Source organism: Arachis stenosperma, chromosome 7 (genome assembly GCF_014773155.1).
Source record: "Arachis stenosperma cultivar V10309 chromosome 7, arast.V10309.gnm1.PFL2, whole genome shotgun sequence".
Taxonomy (NCBI): Eukaryota; Viridiplantae; Streptophyta; class Magnoliopsida; order Fabales; family Fabaceae; genus Arachis; species Arachis stenosperma.
Genome location: NC_080383.1, coordinates 36,598,085 through 36,616,670, shown reverse-complemented (window position 1 = coordinate 36,616,670; position 18,586 = coordinate 36,598,085). Strand labels below are relative to the sequence as shown.

At 36.3% G+C, this 18,586-nt stretch overlaps 1 protein-coding gene across 1 annotated transcript; it reads left to right on the top strand.

Moving 5' to 3' along the window:
• The first annotated feature begins 756 nt into the window (after positions 1-756).
• LOC130939706 (uncharacterized) lies at positions 757-3,077 on the top strand. Its single transcript, XM_057867795.1, has 6 exons — positions 757-777; positions 934-1,007; positions 1,833-1,896; positions 2,148-2,231; positions 2,454-2,602; positions 3,014-3,077. Exons 1-6 carry the CDS (start codon positions 757-759, stop codon positions 3,075-3,077), a joined length of 456 nt encoding a protein of 151 aa, XP_057723778.1.
• Positions 3,078-18,586: the final 15,509 nt, after the last annotated feature.

Genomic DNA, 18,586 nt, shown 5'->3' with positions numbered 1-18,586 from the left:
TTACTCAGATAAGAAAATGCTCGACGGCGCTGCTACGGCTTCTTAATAAACATCTTGGATCTCAACAAGGTGACATATTTAATTATTTTGCTCAAGAACATTCAATTATAAGTTCCTTGAAAAAAATATTCACTTACTTGTTTGGAAAAACTTTCTAAAGATTCATAGAATATAAGTGGAATCAGGAAAGCTAGTTCTAGAAGATGCTGAATTCAACTTGGGAAGGGAACTTGAAGGACTAGTGGATGTGTTTTCTGTGCAATGCATGAATCACAATCTAGAGACTATCTTAGACCTATCTGGTTAGTATATAATATGAATTATATTTTAGTATGAATCTAAAATCTTATTTTGGCAACTAGAAATCTCTTCAACAATGATTCTGATGCATCTTGTTAATTGGTTGCCCTTGCAGATGATATGCCAAAGCTAGTTCGCGGTGACTTTGCTAGAGTAGTCCAAAGTTTTGCAAATTTGATCAATAACTCAATTAAATTTACTCCTTGTAAGCCAAAATTTATGTGTTAGTTTTTTAGACAAGTAGTGTTGGTGAAGTTAAGCCATACAATGCAATTTACACCGGACTGCTTGTGGCATGATCTGTTTTTTTTCTCAATAGAAAGTATTATTTAGAAACCCCCCTCCTCCCAAGCCTCTTGGCTCTACTTTCTAAAGCCCAATATAGTGAAGTAGAAAAGTCTAACTTGTTGATTCTGACTATGTCTAACAATTTTTTATTCAAGATCATGTACATTTATGCCTCACAAATTAAGAGAGGTACGTAGTAGGCTGGCAAATTGGCAAGTCTTTCAATTATTGAGACCTTGTTATTATCTTGAAAGCTTTGGACAGATGAAGCTTGGATTACTAATTTACATATTTTACTGTAATGAATGGGTTTAGGTTATTTATCTATTTCTTCCATGCTGTCAGGTCCTGTCTCCATTAAAGGATGGAATTGTTGCAAACTGGGACATTGTTGACAACATATGGGATCATGCCTTCAGGTTGGTATTGATTATCCAATCAGTCTTTGATCTGTGTAGCATAGTTGTTAGACTTGAATAGTAGCATGGACAAGGCTTATATGATACAGAGATACCTCCCACACCCCCTTCCCCCGCTCACCACCAAAATTGTCTTTTTATCCCTTTCTCTGCTCATACCTACCATTAATATTCATTTTGTAGTCTGTGGACATGATAATTCTTAGGTTAAGCATGCTAATAAATAAATCATAACAAAGCAGGGAAGAGATTGCTTTATCAAGAGATAGCCAAAATAGTGGAAGAATCCGTTTGACAGAGTGCCAAGAGTTTGAAATAAGTGTAGCCTAGTGGAAAACTTGCAGAAATAAGAGCTAGCTACTAAGAAAAAGTTGAAACAGGGGTGGGTGGGGGCTTGTATTTGGCAGACCAGCAATTGTGAACTAGCTTTTGACCTTTTGCATATGACCACAGAAGATTGAGAACTTAATTGGTAGGGACAGGGGGCTTTGAAGTTCCTCTATGTCGTACCAATTATGGCATTTAGAGTAAGAAGGATATATTTGCAATGGATATTGACATACTAGAAATTTAGACTCTTATATTCAATTGGTGGAAGAGGTGGTTGTGAGGATAAAACAGAGGCTTACCAAAGTGAGGCTAACATAGAGGTTCGGTGTTTTTAGGTGAGAAAATTGAAATTTTGTGAGTGATATATGCAGAGGGGAGAATAGTAATAAATAACAAAGAAAATTAATAAAGTAATCATGTGACTTTGATCTATAAAATAAGTGCTCTGGCTTGCTTCCATTGAACTGCATTGGATTATTGTTTTCTTTTATACAGTTGTTTCATTTTATGGCATATGTTGCTGGAGTTTATAATTGTAATGATGCTTGGGCAGCTCATGGTGATTCTGTCTATCATCCAAAATATCTAATATTTTTTATTCTAAAGCAATATTTCAATTATTGAGACCTTGTTATTCGAATTGTCTTTTTCTTGGTATGTTTCCTTCAAAGGCAATCAAGGCAATTGATTAAGTTAATTAATAATGTGTTTGTGGTTCAAACTCGAGCTTTTATGTTTCTTTTCATGCATAACACTTCCAGTGCTAATGTAGGTGTTAATATAGGTGTTTGTTTTTTTTTTCTCTTGAAGGAGATTGATAAAAATATTTGCGGATCTTTGGTGAACACTAAGTTCAAATTGTGCATATATAGCAAATTGTTGCAGCATGACCTCGTAAGATATTTCTATCTTATACTTATTTTCTTTTATATATTTATGTTATTTTTTTGCACTTTTTTTTATGTATATTGTTCTTTTGATGTAATGTTTGCCTATCTTTGAATTATTATAGCTTTTTCAATACTGTAAGTTCTTTTTTCTGTTAATTGCCATTTGTTTTGGATTAATCCCAATTTTTGTCAGTAGTGACTTATTTTACTCTATTATTTGTTGCAGAGGGAGAAAAGAAACATACAAGAATTGAGTGGTGTTTTTGTATTTAATGTTCCTGAAAGAGACTATCTAGATAGGCCAACTGCTAGGCTCATAAAAGAATTTCACCGCATCGAGAGTATGTTTTTTAACAACCATTTTGATGCAACAAGGTCATGCCCTTCTAAACTATTTAGCTTGAAAATGTGATCACGTTTGAATTGAACTCAAATTTTTATTGCTTGTCAAGTATCTGTATCTCTAATTAAGGAGCGAAATTTCATTGATTGAAAAACTCTAAAAGCATGTATGTTATTCTAGTACTAGTCCATAAACCTTTATTATTATTATTTATTATTGTTATTTGGAATGGAAAAAACATAGCACTATTCAGAGTTGGAACTAAAAAAAAATGTTGGAATTACTAACATAACTCCCCCTTCCCCTGATTTGGTCACATTAGGAGTTTTTTAGACCTATTTATTATTTTTATATCTATAGTATTTAATATCATAAAGAATTTTTTATTCTAATATTTCAATTTTAATGATAAGTTGTTTATTTTTGTTGTGTATTATTTGCAGATTTAGCATATGGGACAAGTCAAGCATGGATATAAAATATGCAAGTAGATTAACATCTTTTTGATAAATATTAATTACTATTTTTGTTATGACAATTATTGTTAGACAAGAATTTTATTATTTTGTTGAGAATTATTGATGAGCATGTATTTGAAATACTGATTGAACTTTTTAATATCTATTTTAATTAGAATTTTATTATTAATTATTTTGTTTCTTTTATAATTTTTTTCTATTGTGCACAAATTTATTTATTAATTAAAATAATTACACATGTATGAACAAAAAATTTTATTGTAAATTTTATTTTTTTGTATTTTTATTAGAAAAGTAATTTTTATTTTTATCAAAAAGGCAACTTTTTTATTAGTTGCATATTTTGAATATTAGACAACATTTGTATAGGTTGTATATCCAAAAGAAAAGACAATACTTGTATAGGTTGCATATTCAAAAGAAAAAGAAATGCTTTAAAAGATTACATATTCAAAACTAATAGGCAACACTTTAAAGTATTGCAAATTCAAACTTATAAGTAACACATAAAAGGGTTGAATTTTATTGCAAATAGGCAACATTTTTTAGTCGTGGTCAAAATATGAGAAAAGACAACATTGCAAAAGTGTTGTCTCAAATACATCTTTGAAGTATTGTTGTTTTTCAACTAAAAGCAACACTTACCAAGTGTTGCTCTCAAAAGCGTTGCTTTTGAAACAAAAAAGTGTTGCTTTGATCTAAGGCAACGGCTGCATATGCAACGCCGTCCAAAAACATTGCCTTAAGTCTAAAAGTGTTGCCATAGATCAAAAGCAACATTTGATCAATCTTTAGACAATATTTTTTAAATATTATCTCAACGTAAAAATGTTGTAGTGAACAAATTTGAAAAGAGAGAGACTCCAAAGAGACAAGAGAAAGAATCCCTTGCATATTACCGGTTTTATTACTTTTATATACGAGTATGTGAGAAAATAGCAAATAACAATAATTATAATAATGTCAATAGTAAAAGCAATATAATATGAGCCTAAAATTAATGTGTCTCAAATCTCAATGATATGGTTATATAATAATATAATAGATTCATGTATAAATAACTGAAGAACTCAAAATAAATATCCCATCAACAATACAAGAGATGGACACTACTAATTTTAATCAAGGTGGATTAATCAAGTAATTATCTTATCCATTCGCTTAAATAAATATTAAGAGCTCAAATTTAATTGATAAAATTAAACAAAAAAAATCAAAGTTTATATATTTAAATGAGTCAATTGTAATCATAAAAAAATTATTAATAAATTTCAACCATGAAAAAAAATAAGTGATTAATAAATTATTAACAAATTCAAAAAAATTAACAATAATAATTAATAATTAATTCAAAAAATTAACAAGATTATCTCAAAAAATTAATAATAATTAATATTAAGCAATTCAAAAAATTAACTCATATAACAATAAACTCAAAAAAGTTAACAATAATTAACTTATAATAAGTTAATAATTAATTCAAAAATTAACAAGTTAAAATTAACTTAGAAAATTAATAATAATAATCACTAATTAATTCAAAAAATAATTAACTTAGACAATAATAAATTCAAAAAAATTAATAATAATCAACATATAATAAGTCAATAATTAACTCAAAAAATTAACAAGTTAAGATTAATTCAGAGAATTAACAACAATTAATAATAATTAACTCAGAAAATAATTAACTTATACAATAATAAAATCAGAAAAATTAACAATAATCAACAATAAGTCAATAATCAATTCAGAAAATTAATAAGCTAAGATTAACTCCGAGAATTAACAACAGTCAACAGTAATTTACTCAAAAAATTACTTCAGACAACAATAAACTTAAAAAAAATTAATAACAATTAACTCAAAAAATTAACAAGCTAATTATAACTATACTCGGAGAATTAGCAACAATCGACAATAAGTCAATAATTAACACAGAATAAACTTAATAAGCTAAGATTAACTCAGAGGATTAACAACAATCAACACTAAAATTAACTCAGAAAATAATTAACTCATACAATAATAAATTCAAAAAATTACAATCAACCAAAATACCATCAACTCAGAACAAACCATAAATTACACTCTAGCTAACCTAAAATTATTTAATTTCTAATTAGTATCAAACCCAAATCACACACTTCATTAAAAAATTTAATCAAGAATTTAAGTAAAAAACTTAATAAAATCCTAAACAAACAAAAAAATCTGGAAAAAAAAATTACTTCTAATGGCACTACAAGAAATTCGTCGGATATCATCGGATTAACTGGTGAATTTACCAAAAGAATCAGCAGGTAAAATGTTTACCATCGGAATAAATCTAACCATATAAATTTTTACCGGATAATTTTTTCGTCCGCCGATAATTGTAATACCCTACTACACAGAGTTTTATGCCTAGGACGTAAATCAGGGGTGACGAGGCACTACGACCTCTGAAAGTAAAAATACTTATATATGTGATAAGAGCAATATAACTAGGAACCTTCAAAAAAATGGTACAATCAAAATAAAAACAAAGGTACAACGCTCATGGTCAATGATAAGATGAAAAGCTTATACAGAAAACCAAGAGACAGATATATACAAGATTCCAACCGGTAAATATAATCAAGCTCTAAACTCGACCTGCGAAGCAAAGGCCGGCCAGACAATACCCTAAACCCAAGCTACAAACCTTTTTCTCCAAGTCAATCTCTAGATGGACAAAATATAACATATACAAGGTGGAGAATCTATATACATGTGTAAACATAAATAAAATACAACCCTGAGTTCCAAGAGTTCTTCGCTTCCACAGAGTCTCTAGAATGCTCAGTGCGGTGCCGCCCGACCTACATCTGAAAAATAACATGTATGGAATGAGAACAGGGGTTCTCAGCATGGTAAAGGTGCCCACATAGTTAATATAAAAGGTCTCGGAAAAGGCAAAGGCAATCTTAGAACTTCGACACTCAAATATAAAGCTTAGAGTTAAAGTTTAAAACCATAATATAAGGTGGGCTATCTAAGGTTTTTAAATCTAACTCTGTTCTACTTATTTCACTACTACAAAAATGGAAGATAGCGGCGAACAATTAACAGCTGTTTTGACAACCGCCACTATCTGATGGTTTTCCAGCGGTTTTAGTGGTGAACGCTGGAAGAGCAGCTAATCTACCTTTTCTTTGGTGATATTTCAATCTCCCCTTCCCTTAGTCTCATTTTTTCATGTGTTACCACTTTGACGCCGCTACTATCAGACACACCCTTTTCCCTCTTTCCTCTCTTTGGAAAAATATTCCCAAACCATGCTAACCCTAACCTTCTTCCATGAGGTACTATCGGTGATAGATTCCAGCCTCCATCGCCTCCAACCTTCATCGACGTACCCATCGCAAATTCAGATCTGTTCTAGCTACTTTCCTACGTCTGCTTCTTCTGATTCAGATCCTTTGCCAAAGCTCCACGTCGGACGAGCCTTTCGTCTTTGGATCTGCAGATTCAGACTCCGCGCCTCTATTTTAGCTTTTGCTTGCTATTGGTGCCTCTTTCTTTCTGCTCTGCTTATACTTCTGGTTTGTTCTTTTTGGTTTGATTTGTTCTAAACTTTCTTTCTATGCACTTTGAAATTGGTTTTGCACATTTTTTATACTCAGTAATTGCTTGGCTTCATTGATGGTATGTCTTGTTTGCTTTTCAAATTTAATTTTGCTGCTTGACCGACGATGACATGGGTATTGTACAATTTATTGATTTGTTATTTTCTTGGATATGTTGTACTGGCACTTGATAAGCTTGTTCTCCACCATGAGGGTGTTGAGATATTATACTCATTAAAACAAAGGTAGATTTCATTACTTGCTTCCTCTAATTTGATGGCGTTTACCTATGTGGGGTTGTGTCGTGTTTGCTTTTCAAATTTAATTTTGCCCAAGCTCCAAGTTGTAACAATAATGAACATTATTGGTATGCTAGAGGCCTAAGATATTTTATTAATTTTTTTATGACTGTTCTTGTAAGAGGATCATTTGATTTCAAACTGCAGTCAAGTAAGTACAATCATGTAATTAGAATTAATGTGCCTTAGAATAACTTAGTTATTTTTATGATGGATATGAGAATATTAAGCCATGATTAGCCTATGCATCGGATGTGAATGGTCCCAATTGAACCTTCTTTACAAGTCAGGTTCTTTCCAGCTGATAAATGTTGTTTTTCTCTTGGGAAGTTCCTTATGACGAGTATTTGGAGTCAATGTGAACTCAAACTTCATTTGTTGCTGTTGGTTAAGTTTCTATTATGTAATCTTAGTTGCTCTATTCTTGAAAAATCTGCACTGAGCATGTACAATGGATGATTTGTAGGAGAGGTTAAAGAAAGGGCAGGAGGAAAAAGAACACAAAAAGAAATAAAGCCCATCTTTTACACTATTATAAAGATTGTTTGTTAAGTTTTTGTCTTTATTTTTGATTAATTCAATTTAATTGTGGCTGTTTAGAGTTAAGGATTTTAATTCAGATTTTGTCTATATATTTGATTAATTTTTATTCAGATTATACTTTATGTTTAATTGGGTTAAGAGAATACCTCAACAGAATGTTAATTGTGAGAACATGACACTATAAAAGCTCTTATTATTTGGTATTGAGATAAATCATATTTGGAGGATGAGGAGTTGATGGCTATTTCCACACATTCCTGGCTATCTTTTTTCGTGGTTATCTTAGCTGTATCTAACGGTGTTTATTTAATATTTTTTATTGTCATTGATACACACTTAGATGAATGCTTTCTCTTTTGTCAGATAATAAATCCAGCAGAAAGCGATATAGTTATTGCTCTTCCTATCCATTAACCCATCATTTGAATCTTTTAATATTTCTATTTGCTATGTCCTATATAGTTATGTGAAATGTACATCAGCCTCTCTGCAAGCATTGGCATCATTTTGGAAATTATATCTCATGCATCGCCCAGAAGAAATAAGCCGCTGTATTAAAAAAGCCACTGCATATATTGAAAGCTTTCAAGCTTCGGATGGTTCATGGTTTGCTACTCCCTTTTTGGAAACCACTATTTTCAAGTTTTCTCTATTGATTTGATAGTTGATTTATTCATGTTGTGGTTTCGCTCTCTTGCTTATAGCATGAATGGAACTTTGTTAGTTTAGTAAAACTCTAAACCACCTAAATCTACTTAACAGGTATGGTTCATGGGGATTTTGCTTCACCTATGCCACATGGTTTGGGATAAATAGGTTGATTGCTATTGGAAAGAATTAAAATGATTCTCCAGCCATCTGTAAAACTTGTGAATTTCTGCTGTCTAAGCAGCGTTTAAATGGTGGCTGGAGAGAGGGTTATTTGTCTTTGAAGGTTACTGATGAGCGGATAATTTATACGCTTTTTGGCATTATTTTTAGCATGTTTTTAGTATATTTTAGTTAGTTTTTATTATATTTTTATTAGTTTTTAGTTAAAATTCACTTTTCTGGACTTTAATATGAGTTTGTGTGTTTTTCTATGATTTCAGATATTTTCTGGCTGAAATTGAGGGTCCTGAGCAAAAATCTGATTTAGAGGCTGAAAAGGACTGCAGATGCTGTTGGATTCTGACCTTCCTGCACTCGAAGTGGATTTTCTGGAGCTACAGAAGCCCAATTGGCGCGCTCTCAACGGCGTTGGAAAGTAGACATCCTGGGCTTTCCAGCAATGTATAATAGTTCATACTTTGCCCGAGATTTGATGGCCCAAACCGGCATTGCAAATCAGCTTCAGAATTCCCAGCGTTTAACGCTGGAACTGGCATGCAAATTGAAGTTAAACGCCCAAACTGGCATAAAAGCTGGCGTTTAACTCCAGAAAGAGTCTCTACACGAAAATACTTCAATGCTCAGCCCAAGCACACACCAAGTGGGCCTGGAAGTGGATTTTTCTGTCATTTACTCAATTCTGTAAACCCTAGGTTACTAGTTCACTATTAATAGGATCTTTTGACATTGTATCTGGACCTCATGACACTTTACACGTTTCTCATTGTATCTTCTACAGCATGAGTCTCTAAACCCCATTGTTGGGGGTGAGGAGCTCTGCTGTATCTTGATGGATTAATGCAATTACTACTGTTTTTCATTCAATCACGCTTGTTTCTATTCTAAGATATCACTTGTTCCTAAACATGATGAATGTGTTGATCTGTGACACTCATCATCATTCTCACCCATGAACGTGTGCCTGACAACCACCTCCGTTCTATCTTAGATTGAGTAGATATCTCTTGGATTCCTTAACCAGAATCTTCGTGGTATAAGCTAGAATTGATGGCGGCATTCAAGAGAATCCGGAAGGTCTAAACCTTGTCTGTGGTATTCCGAGTAGGATTTAATGATTGAATGACTGTGATGAGCTTCAAACTCGCGATTGTGGGGCGTTAGTGACAGACGCAAAAGAATCACTGGATTCTATTCCGACATGATCGAGAACCGACAGCTGAATAGCCGTGCCGTGACAGGGTGCGTTGAACATTTTCACTGAGAGGATGGGAGGTAGCCATTGAAAATGGTGAAACCCTACATACAGCTTGCCATGGAAGGATCCTTGCGTGCTTGAAGAAGAAGACAGTAGGAAAGCAGAGATTCAGTAGACAGAGCATCTCCAAAACCTCAACCTATTCTCCATTACTGCAAAACAAGTACCTATTTCATGTTCTTTTGCTTTTCACAATCAATCCTGATAATTTTTGATATCCTGACTAAGAGTTACAAGATAACCATAGCTTGCTTCAAGCCGACAATCTCCGTGGGATCGACCCTTACTCACGTAAGGTATTACTTGGACGACCCAGTGCACTTGCTGGTTAGTTGTGCGGGATTGCAAAAGTGTGATTGCAATTTCGTGCACCAAGTTTTTGGCGCCGTTGCCGGGGATTGTTCAAGTTTGGACAACTGACGGTTTATCTTGTTGCTTAGATTAGGACTGTTTTATTTTTGTTGGTTTAGAGTCTTTTATTTGAGTGTAGTTTCATATTTTAAGTTTGGTGTCAATTGCATGCTTTTGTTTTTCTTTTAATTTTCGAATTTGCATGTCCTTAGTCCCTTTTTGATCTTTTAAAAAAATTCTAAGTTTGGTGTCTTCTTTGTGTTTTTCTTTAGGTTTTCGAAAATTCATGTTTGCTTTTCTGAAAAATTTTAAGTTTGGTGTCCCTTTGTTGTCTTTATCTTTCCTCTTTTCAAAAAAATATATATACATATATATCTTGATTACTATTTACATCAATTCCCTTTTCTCCATCATGGACATAAGTGGGAATGAACAGTCCAAAAGGACTCTGGGGTCATATGCTAACCCCATTACAGCTGCATATGGGAGTAGCATCTGTATACCTCCCATCAAAGCAAGCAGCTTTGAGCTAAACCCTCAACTCATTATCATGGTGCAGCAAAATTGCCAGTATTCCGGTCTTCCACAGGAAGAACCTACTGAGTTTCTGGCACAATTCTTACAACTTGCTGACACAGTACGTGATAAAGAGGTGGATCAGGATGTCTACAGATTATTACTGTTTCCATTTGCTGTAAAAGATCAAGCTAAGAGGTGGTTGAATAACCAACCTACAGCAAGAATAAAGACATGGAAACAGCTATCAAACAAATTCCTGAATCAATTTTACCCTCCAAAAAGGATGACACAGCTAAGGCTGGACATCCAAGGCTTTAAACAAGAGGATAATGAATCCCTTTATAATGCTTGGGAGAGGTATAGAGGTATGCTAAGAAAATGCCCCTCTGAAATGTTTTCAGAGTGGGTACAGTTAGACATCTTCTACTATGGGCTTACAGAAAAAGCTCAGATGTCTCTAGACCACTCAGCTGGTGGATCTATACATATGAGGAAGACGATTGAGGAAGCTCAAGAGCTTATAGATACTGTTACTAGAAATCAACATTTGTACTCTAGCAATGAATCCTCTACACAAAAGGAAGTTATGGCATTAGCCACTGATCCTAATCCTCAAGAACAGATGGTTGAGCTTAATCAACAATTACACCTGATAACAAAACAGTTAGCAGAATTTAAAGAAATGCTCCAAGAGACTAGAATTGCTAACAAGGACATAGAATTACAGTTGAATCAGGCAAAACAGCAACTGTCTAAACAGATAACAGAAGAATGCCAAACAGTTCAACTGAGAAGTGGGAAGACATTGAATAACACTGCTCAAAGTAGCAAAAAGTCAATAAAGGAACAATTGACAGAGGATAGCTAAACCACTATCCAAAATCCCTCTGAGGACAGTAAGAGCCCAGAGAGGAATACTATTGGCAATCAAACGCCAGAAAAGGGGGAAAAGTTGGCGTTAAACGCCCATTTTCCACCCAATCCTGGCGTTCAAACGCAAAAGGGGAACCAGACACCTGAGAGTGCTGATAGTAACCCCTCTAAAAAGGCTTTTCCAACCACTTCTGTTAGGAATAAACCTGCAGCAACCAAGGTTGAAGAATATAAAGCCAAGATGCCTTATCCTCAGAAACTCCGCCAAGCGGAGCAGGATAAGCAATTTGCCCGCTTTGCAGACTACCTAAGGACTCTTGAAATAAAGATTCTGTTTGCAGAGGCACTTGAGCAAATACCTTCTTATGCTAAGTTCATGAAAGAGATCTTAAGTCATAAGAAGGATTGGAGAGAAACTGAAAAAGTATTTCTCACTGAAGAATGCAATGCAGTCATTCTGAAAAGCTTACCAGAAAAGCTTCAAGATCCAGGAAGCTTTATGATACCATGCACATTAGAAGGTGCTTGCACCAAGATAGCCCTGTGTGATCTTGGAGCAAGCATCAATCTAATACCTGCATCTACTATCAGAAAGCTTGGGTTGACTGAAGAAGTCAAACCAACCCGGATATGCCTCTAACTTGCTGATGGCTCCATTAAATATCCATCAGGCATAATTGAGGACATGATTGTCAAGGTTGGGCCATTTGCCTTTCCAACTGACTTTGTAGTGCTGGAAATGGAGGAGCACAAGAGTGCAACTCTCATTCTAGGAAGACCTTTCCTAGCAACTGGACGAACTCTCATTGATGTACAAAAAAGGGAAGTAACCCTGAGAGTCAATGAGGATGAGTTCAAGTTGAATGCTGTAAAAGCTATGCAGCATCCAGACACACCAAATGACTGCATGGGCGCTGACATTATTGACTCTTTAGTGGAAGAGGTCAATATGACTGAAAGTTTAGAATCAGAGCTTGAGGACATCTTCAAGGATGCTCAGCCTGATCAGGAAGAGCCAGAGGAAACAAAAGAATTTTTGAAAATTCCTCAGGAGGAGGATAAGCCTCCCAAACCTGAACTCAAACCACTACCACCATCCCTGAAGTATGCATTTCTGGGAGAAGGTGACACTTTTCCAGTGATTATAAGCTCTGCTTTAAGTCCACATGAAGAGGAAGCACTGATTCAAGTGCTAAGGACACACAAGACAGCTCTTGGGTGGTCCATAAGTGATCTTAAGGGCATTAGCCCAGCAAGATGCATGCACAAGATCCTATTGGAGGATAATGCCAAACCAGTGGTCCAACCACAAAGGCGGCTAAATCCAGCCATAAAGGAGGTGGTGCAGAAAGAGGTCACTAAATTACTAGAGGCTGGGATTATTTATCCTATTTCTGATAGCCCCTGGGTGAGCCCTGTCCAAGTTGTCCCCAAGAAGGGAGGCATGACAGTAGTTCATAATGAAAAGAATGAACTGGTTCCTACAAGAACAGTCACAGGGTGGTGCATGTGTATTGACTACAGAAGGCTCAATACATCCACCAGAAAGGATCATTTTCCTTTACCATTCATAGACCAGATGCTAGAAAGACTAGCTGGTCATGACTATTACTGCTTTTTGGATGGCTATTCAGGCTACAATCAGATTGCAGTAGATCCTCAGGACCAAGAGAAAACAGCATTCACTTGCCCTTCTGGCGTGTTTGCCTACAGAAGGATGCCTTTTGGTCTGTGTAATGCTCCTGCAACCTTTCAGAGATGCATGCTATCCATCTTCTCTAATATGGTGGAGAAATTCCTGGAAGTTTTCATGGATGACTTCTCAGTATATGGAGACTCATTCAGCTCCTGTCTTAACCACTTAGCACTTGTCCTGAAAAGGTGCCAAGAGACTAACCTGGTTTTAAACTGGGAAAAATGTCACTTTATGGTGATTGAAGGAATTGTCCTTGGGCACAAAATTTCAAGCAGGGGTATAGAGGTGGATAAGGCAAAGGTAGAGGTAATTGAAAAATTACCACCACCTGCCAATGTTAAGGCAATCAGAAGCTTTCTGGGGCATGCAGGATTCTACAGAAGGTTTATAAAGGATTTTACGAAAATTGCAAAACTTCTGAGTAACCTGCTGGCTGCTGACACACCATTTGTGTTTGACACACAGTGTTTGCAGGCATTTGAGACCCTGAAAGCTAAGCTGGTCACAGCACCAGTTATCTCTGCACCAGACTGGACATTACCATTCGAATTAATGTGTGATGCCAGTGACCATGCCATTGGTGCAGTGTTGGGATAGAGGCATAACAAGCTTCTGCACGTCATTTATTATGCCAGCCGTGTTCTAAATGACGCACAGAAGAATTACACAACCACAGAAAAAGAGTTACTTGCAGTGGTCTATGCCATTGACAAGTTTAGATCCTATCTGGTAGGATCAAAGGTGATTGTGTACACTGACCACGCTACTCTTAAGTACTTACTCACAAAGCAGGATTCAAAACCCAGGCTCATAAGATGGGTGTTGCTTCTGCAAGAGTTTGATATAGAAATAAGAGACAGAAAAGGGACAGAGAACCAAGTAGCTGATCATCTGTCCCGAATAGAACCAGTAGCTGGGGCGTCCCTCCCTTCTACTGAGATCTCTGAGACCTTCCCAAATGAGTAACTCTTTGCCATTCAGGAAGCTCCATGGTTTGCAGATATTACAAATTATAAAGCTGTGAGGTTCATACCCCAGGAGTACAGTAGAGTGCAAAGAAAGAAATTAATTTCAGATGCTAAGTACTACCTATGGGATGAACCATATCTCTTTAAGAGATGTGCAGACGGAATAATCCGCAGATGTGTACCCAGAGAGGAAGCATAAAGAATCCTGTGGCATTGCCATGGATCACAATATGGAGGACACTTTGGAGGAGAGCGAACAGCAACCAAGGTCCTCCAATGCGGATTCTAATGGCCTACTCTCTACAGAGATGCCCGAGAGTTTGTGCGTAACTGTGACAGTTGCCAAAGAGCTGACAACTTGCCTCATGGTTACGCCATGCCTCAGCAAGGGATCTTAGAGATTGAATTGTTTGATGTATGGGGAATTGACTTCATGGGTCCCTTCCCACCATCATACTCAAACACTTATATTCTAGTGGCAGTAGACTATGTATCTAAATGGGTGGAAGCAATTGCCACACCCAATAATGATACCAAAATCGTGCTGAAATTCCTCTAGAAATAAATCTTCAGCAGATTTGGTGTTCCCAGAGTACTGATCAGTGATGGAGGCACCCATTTCTGCAATAAACAACTGTACTCTGCTATGGTTAGATATGGAATTAGCCACAAAGTAGCAACTCCGTATCATCCACAGACAAATGGGCAAGCTGAGGTCTCTAACAGAGAGCTCAAAAGAATCCTGGAATGGACTGTTATTGCCCGTAGAAAGGATTGGGCAAAGAGCTTGGACGATGCTCTGTGGGCATATAGAACAGCATATAAGACTCCTATAGGAACCTCTCCATACCAAATGGTGTATGGAAAGGCCTGTCATTTGCCCGTGGAACTGGAACATAAAGCCTACTGGGCAACCAGATTCCTAAATATGGATGCTAAGTTAGCTGGTGAAAAAAGATTGCTCCAGCTAAATGAGCTAGAGGAATTCAGACTCAATGCCTTTGAAAATGCAAAAATTTATAAGGAAAAGGCAAAGAAGTGGCATGACAAGAAGTTGTCATCCAGAGTCTTTGAGCCAGGACAAAAAGTCCTGCTCTTCAACTCTAGGCTCAGATTATTCCCAGGAAAACTTAAATCCCGCTGGAGGGGTCCGTATGTGATTACAGGAGTATCACCATATGGATATGTTGAGCTTCAGGATACTGATTCTGACAAGAAGTTCATTGTTAATGGACAGAGGATCAAGCATTATCTTGAAAGCAATTTTGAGCAAGAATGCTCAAAACTGAGACTTGAGTAATTCTCAGTGAAGGTCCAGCTAAAGAGAATAAAGAAGCGCTTGCTGGGAGGCAACCCAGTGATTAGAAGGGTATCTGTTCTGTTTAGTCAAGGTTGATACATATTCTTAAAGGGCAATTATCAAATTTGAAGGAATTCACAGAGTTACAGAAGGATTCAGTGCGAAAAGCAGAGAAAAAGAGCTTACTGGCGAAAAAACGCCAGTAAGAGGTACTTTGGGCGTTAAACGCCAGAATGGGCACCATTCTGGGCGTTTAACGCCAGTAATTGTGCCATTTTGGGTGTTAAACGCCAAAATGGGCACCATTCTGGGCATTTAACGCCAGGTGTGCAGCATCCTGGGCGTTTAGCAAAACGCCCAGTGATAAAGGGATTTCTGGCATTTAACGCCAGCCAGGATACCTGGCTGGGCGTTAAACGCCCAAATAGGCCACCAAATGGGCGTTAAACGCCAGAATGGATACCATTCTGGGCGTTTAACACCAGAAAGGCAGGGGGAGGAGATTTCGTTCCCAATTCAAATTTTTTTTCAAACTTTCTTGTTTTAAACCATATCTTTTTACATAAACACATTACAAACCTTCATCATTCACCTTTCAATTTCAAAAGTTAGAATCTTCTTCAAATCTACTTCAAATCATTTCCTAGACTCTTTCAAAAAACTCAATTATCTCCTCAAATTTTTTCCATATCTTCTCAAATCTCCTTCAAATTTTCAAAAATCTCTCCTCCTCTCCTATTTAAACACATTCGGCCACCCTCCTTCCCCACACCATTCGAATTTGCTCTCCTTTCTCTCCCTCTTTACCTCTTTTGCTTGAGGACAAGCAAACCTCTAAGTTTGGTGTGCTTTCCGTGATCACTAGGCCAAGATTTATCAAGATCATGGCTCCTAGAGGAAAACAAACCAATTCAAGAGGTAAGAAAGAGAATAATCCAAAGGATGTTTGGAGTCAAGAGAAGTTCTTAACCAAAGAACATGCAGACCATTACCCAAAATAATGGGTCTGAGGTCAGTGATCCCGGAAGTCAAATTCAATCTGAAAGAAGATGATATCCGAGATCCAAGAGCAAATTCGAAACAGAGGATGGGAAGTTCTAACCAACCCTGAGACAAAAGGTTGGAAGGAACATGGTTCAGGAATTCTACTCAAATCTGTGGCTGACAGATAAGCAGAGAATGACTGGAACTGCTTTTCATACCTACAGAACCATGGTTAGAGGGAGAATTATTTACTTCCATCTGGACAAAATAAGAGAGGTCTTCAAATTGCCTCAACTGCAAGATGATCCTGAATCCTTTAATAGGAGGATGGTGAGAGCAGATAAAGGGTTGGATCAAGTTCTAGAGGACATATGCCTCCCTGGAACTAAATGGATAACCAATTCAAAAGGTGTCCCAAACCAACTCAAGAGGGGAGACCTCAAACCAATTGTAAGAGGTTGGCTAGACTTTATTGGGCGCTCCATATTGCCCACTAGCAACCGTTCTGAGGTCACCATCAAGAGAGCAGTGATGATTCATTGCATTATGCTTGGAAAAGAAGTGGAGGTTCATCATCTGATTGCTTGTGAGATCTACACAATTGCAAATAAGAATTCCACTGAAGCCAAACAGGCTTACCCAAGCTTGATCTCCTTGCTCTGTAAAGAGGCTGGGGTGAAGATGGGAGTAGATAAATTCATACCCATTGAACATCCAATCACCAAGAAGTCAATGGAAGGACAAATGCAAGACAATTCTATCAAAAAGAGGGCGCAGGAGTTCCTCCCTGAATTTCCTGAAATTGACTACTGGGCCAGCCTAGAAGCATCTATCACCAAGTTGCAAGAAACAATGGAGCAACTTAAGGAAGAACAGCAGAATCAGAACTGCATGCTCTGCAAATTGCTGAAGGAACAAGAGAAGCAGGGGCGTGAACTTCAAGAGATGAAACGCCAAAAGCTCTCCCCTCAAGTGGAGGGAGCATCTACTTCTCAAAATCAAGGTTGTTGAGTCCTAACTCTGTGATAATCTCTATCATTAGGAGCCTATTAAAGTTTTTGTCTTCTATTATTATTAATCTTATCTTATATCTATTTTTGAGTCTTGTTCTTAGTTCATGATTAATAAAATTTAAAGTTCATGTCTTAAAGCTATAAATGTCCTATGAATCCATCACCTCTCTTAAATGAAAAAAGGCTTTAATCACAAAAGAACAAGAAGTACAGGATTTCGAATTTATCTCTGAAACTAGTTGAATTAGCTTGATGTGGTGACAATACTTTTTGTTTTCTGAATGAATGCTTGAACAGTGCATATGTCTTTCGAATTTGTTGTTTTAAGAATGTTAAAATTGTTGACTCTTGAAAGAATGATGGAAAGGGAGAACTATTATTGAGGATCTGAAAAATCATCAAAATGATTCTTGAAGCAAAAAAAAAGTAGTGAATACAAAAAAAAAAGAAAAAAAGAAGGAGAAAAACGAAAAAAAAGGGGAAAGAGAAAAAAAAAGAAATAAAGTTGTGATCCAAGGAAAAAAGGAGTGTGCTTAAGAACCCTGGGCACCTCTAATTGGGGACTCTAGCAAAGCTGAGTCACAATCTGAAAAGGTTCACCCAATTATGTGTTTGTGGCATGCATGTATCCGGTGGTAATACTGGAAGACAGAGTGCTTTGGGCCACAGCCAAGACTCATAAAGTAGCTATGTTCAAGAATCATCATACTTAACTAGGAGAATCAATAACACTATCTGAGTTCTGAGTTCTTATAGATGCCAATCATTCTAAACTTCAAAGGATAAAGCGAGATGCCAAAACTGTTCGGAAGCAAAAAGCTACTAGTCCCGCTCATCTAATTGGAGCTAAGTTTCTTTGATATTTTGGAGTCTATAGTATATTCTCTTCTTTTTATTCTATTTTGATTTTCAGTTGCTTGGGGACAAGCAACAATTTAAGTTTGGTGTTGTGATGAGCGGATAATTTATACGCTTTTTGGCATTATTTTTAGCATGTTTTTAGTATATTTTAGTTAGTTTTTATTATATTTTTATTAGTTTTTAGTTAAAATTCACTTTTCTGGACTTTACTATGAGTTTGTGTGTTTTTCTGTGATTTCAGATATTTTCTGGCTGAAATTGAGGGTCCTGAGCAAAAATCTGATTTAGAGGCTGAAAAGGACTGCAGATGCTGTTGGATTCTGACCTCTCTGCATTCGAAGTGGATTTTCTGGAGCTACAGAAGCCCAATTGGCGCGCTCTCAACGGCGTTAAAAAGTAGACATCCTGGGCTTTCCATCAATGTTTAATAGTCCATACTTTGCCCGAGATTTGA

Excerpts from the sequence above, each read along its gene's own strand:
- LOC130939706 (XM_057867795.1), top strand. The coding sequence starts at position 757 with ATGCCTCACAAATTAAGAGAG. Across the intron at positions 1,897-2,147 it reads TGATGCTTGGGCAGCTCATG|GAGATTGATAAAAATATTTG; the intron begins GTGATTCTGTCT and ends TTTCTCTTGAAG. Across the intron at positions 2,603-3,013 it reads AACCATTTTGATGCAACAAG|ATTTAGCATATGGGACAAGT; the intron begins GTCATGCCCTTC and ends TATTATTTGCAG.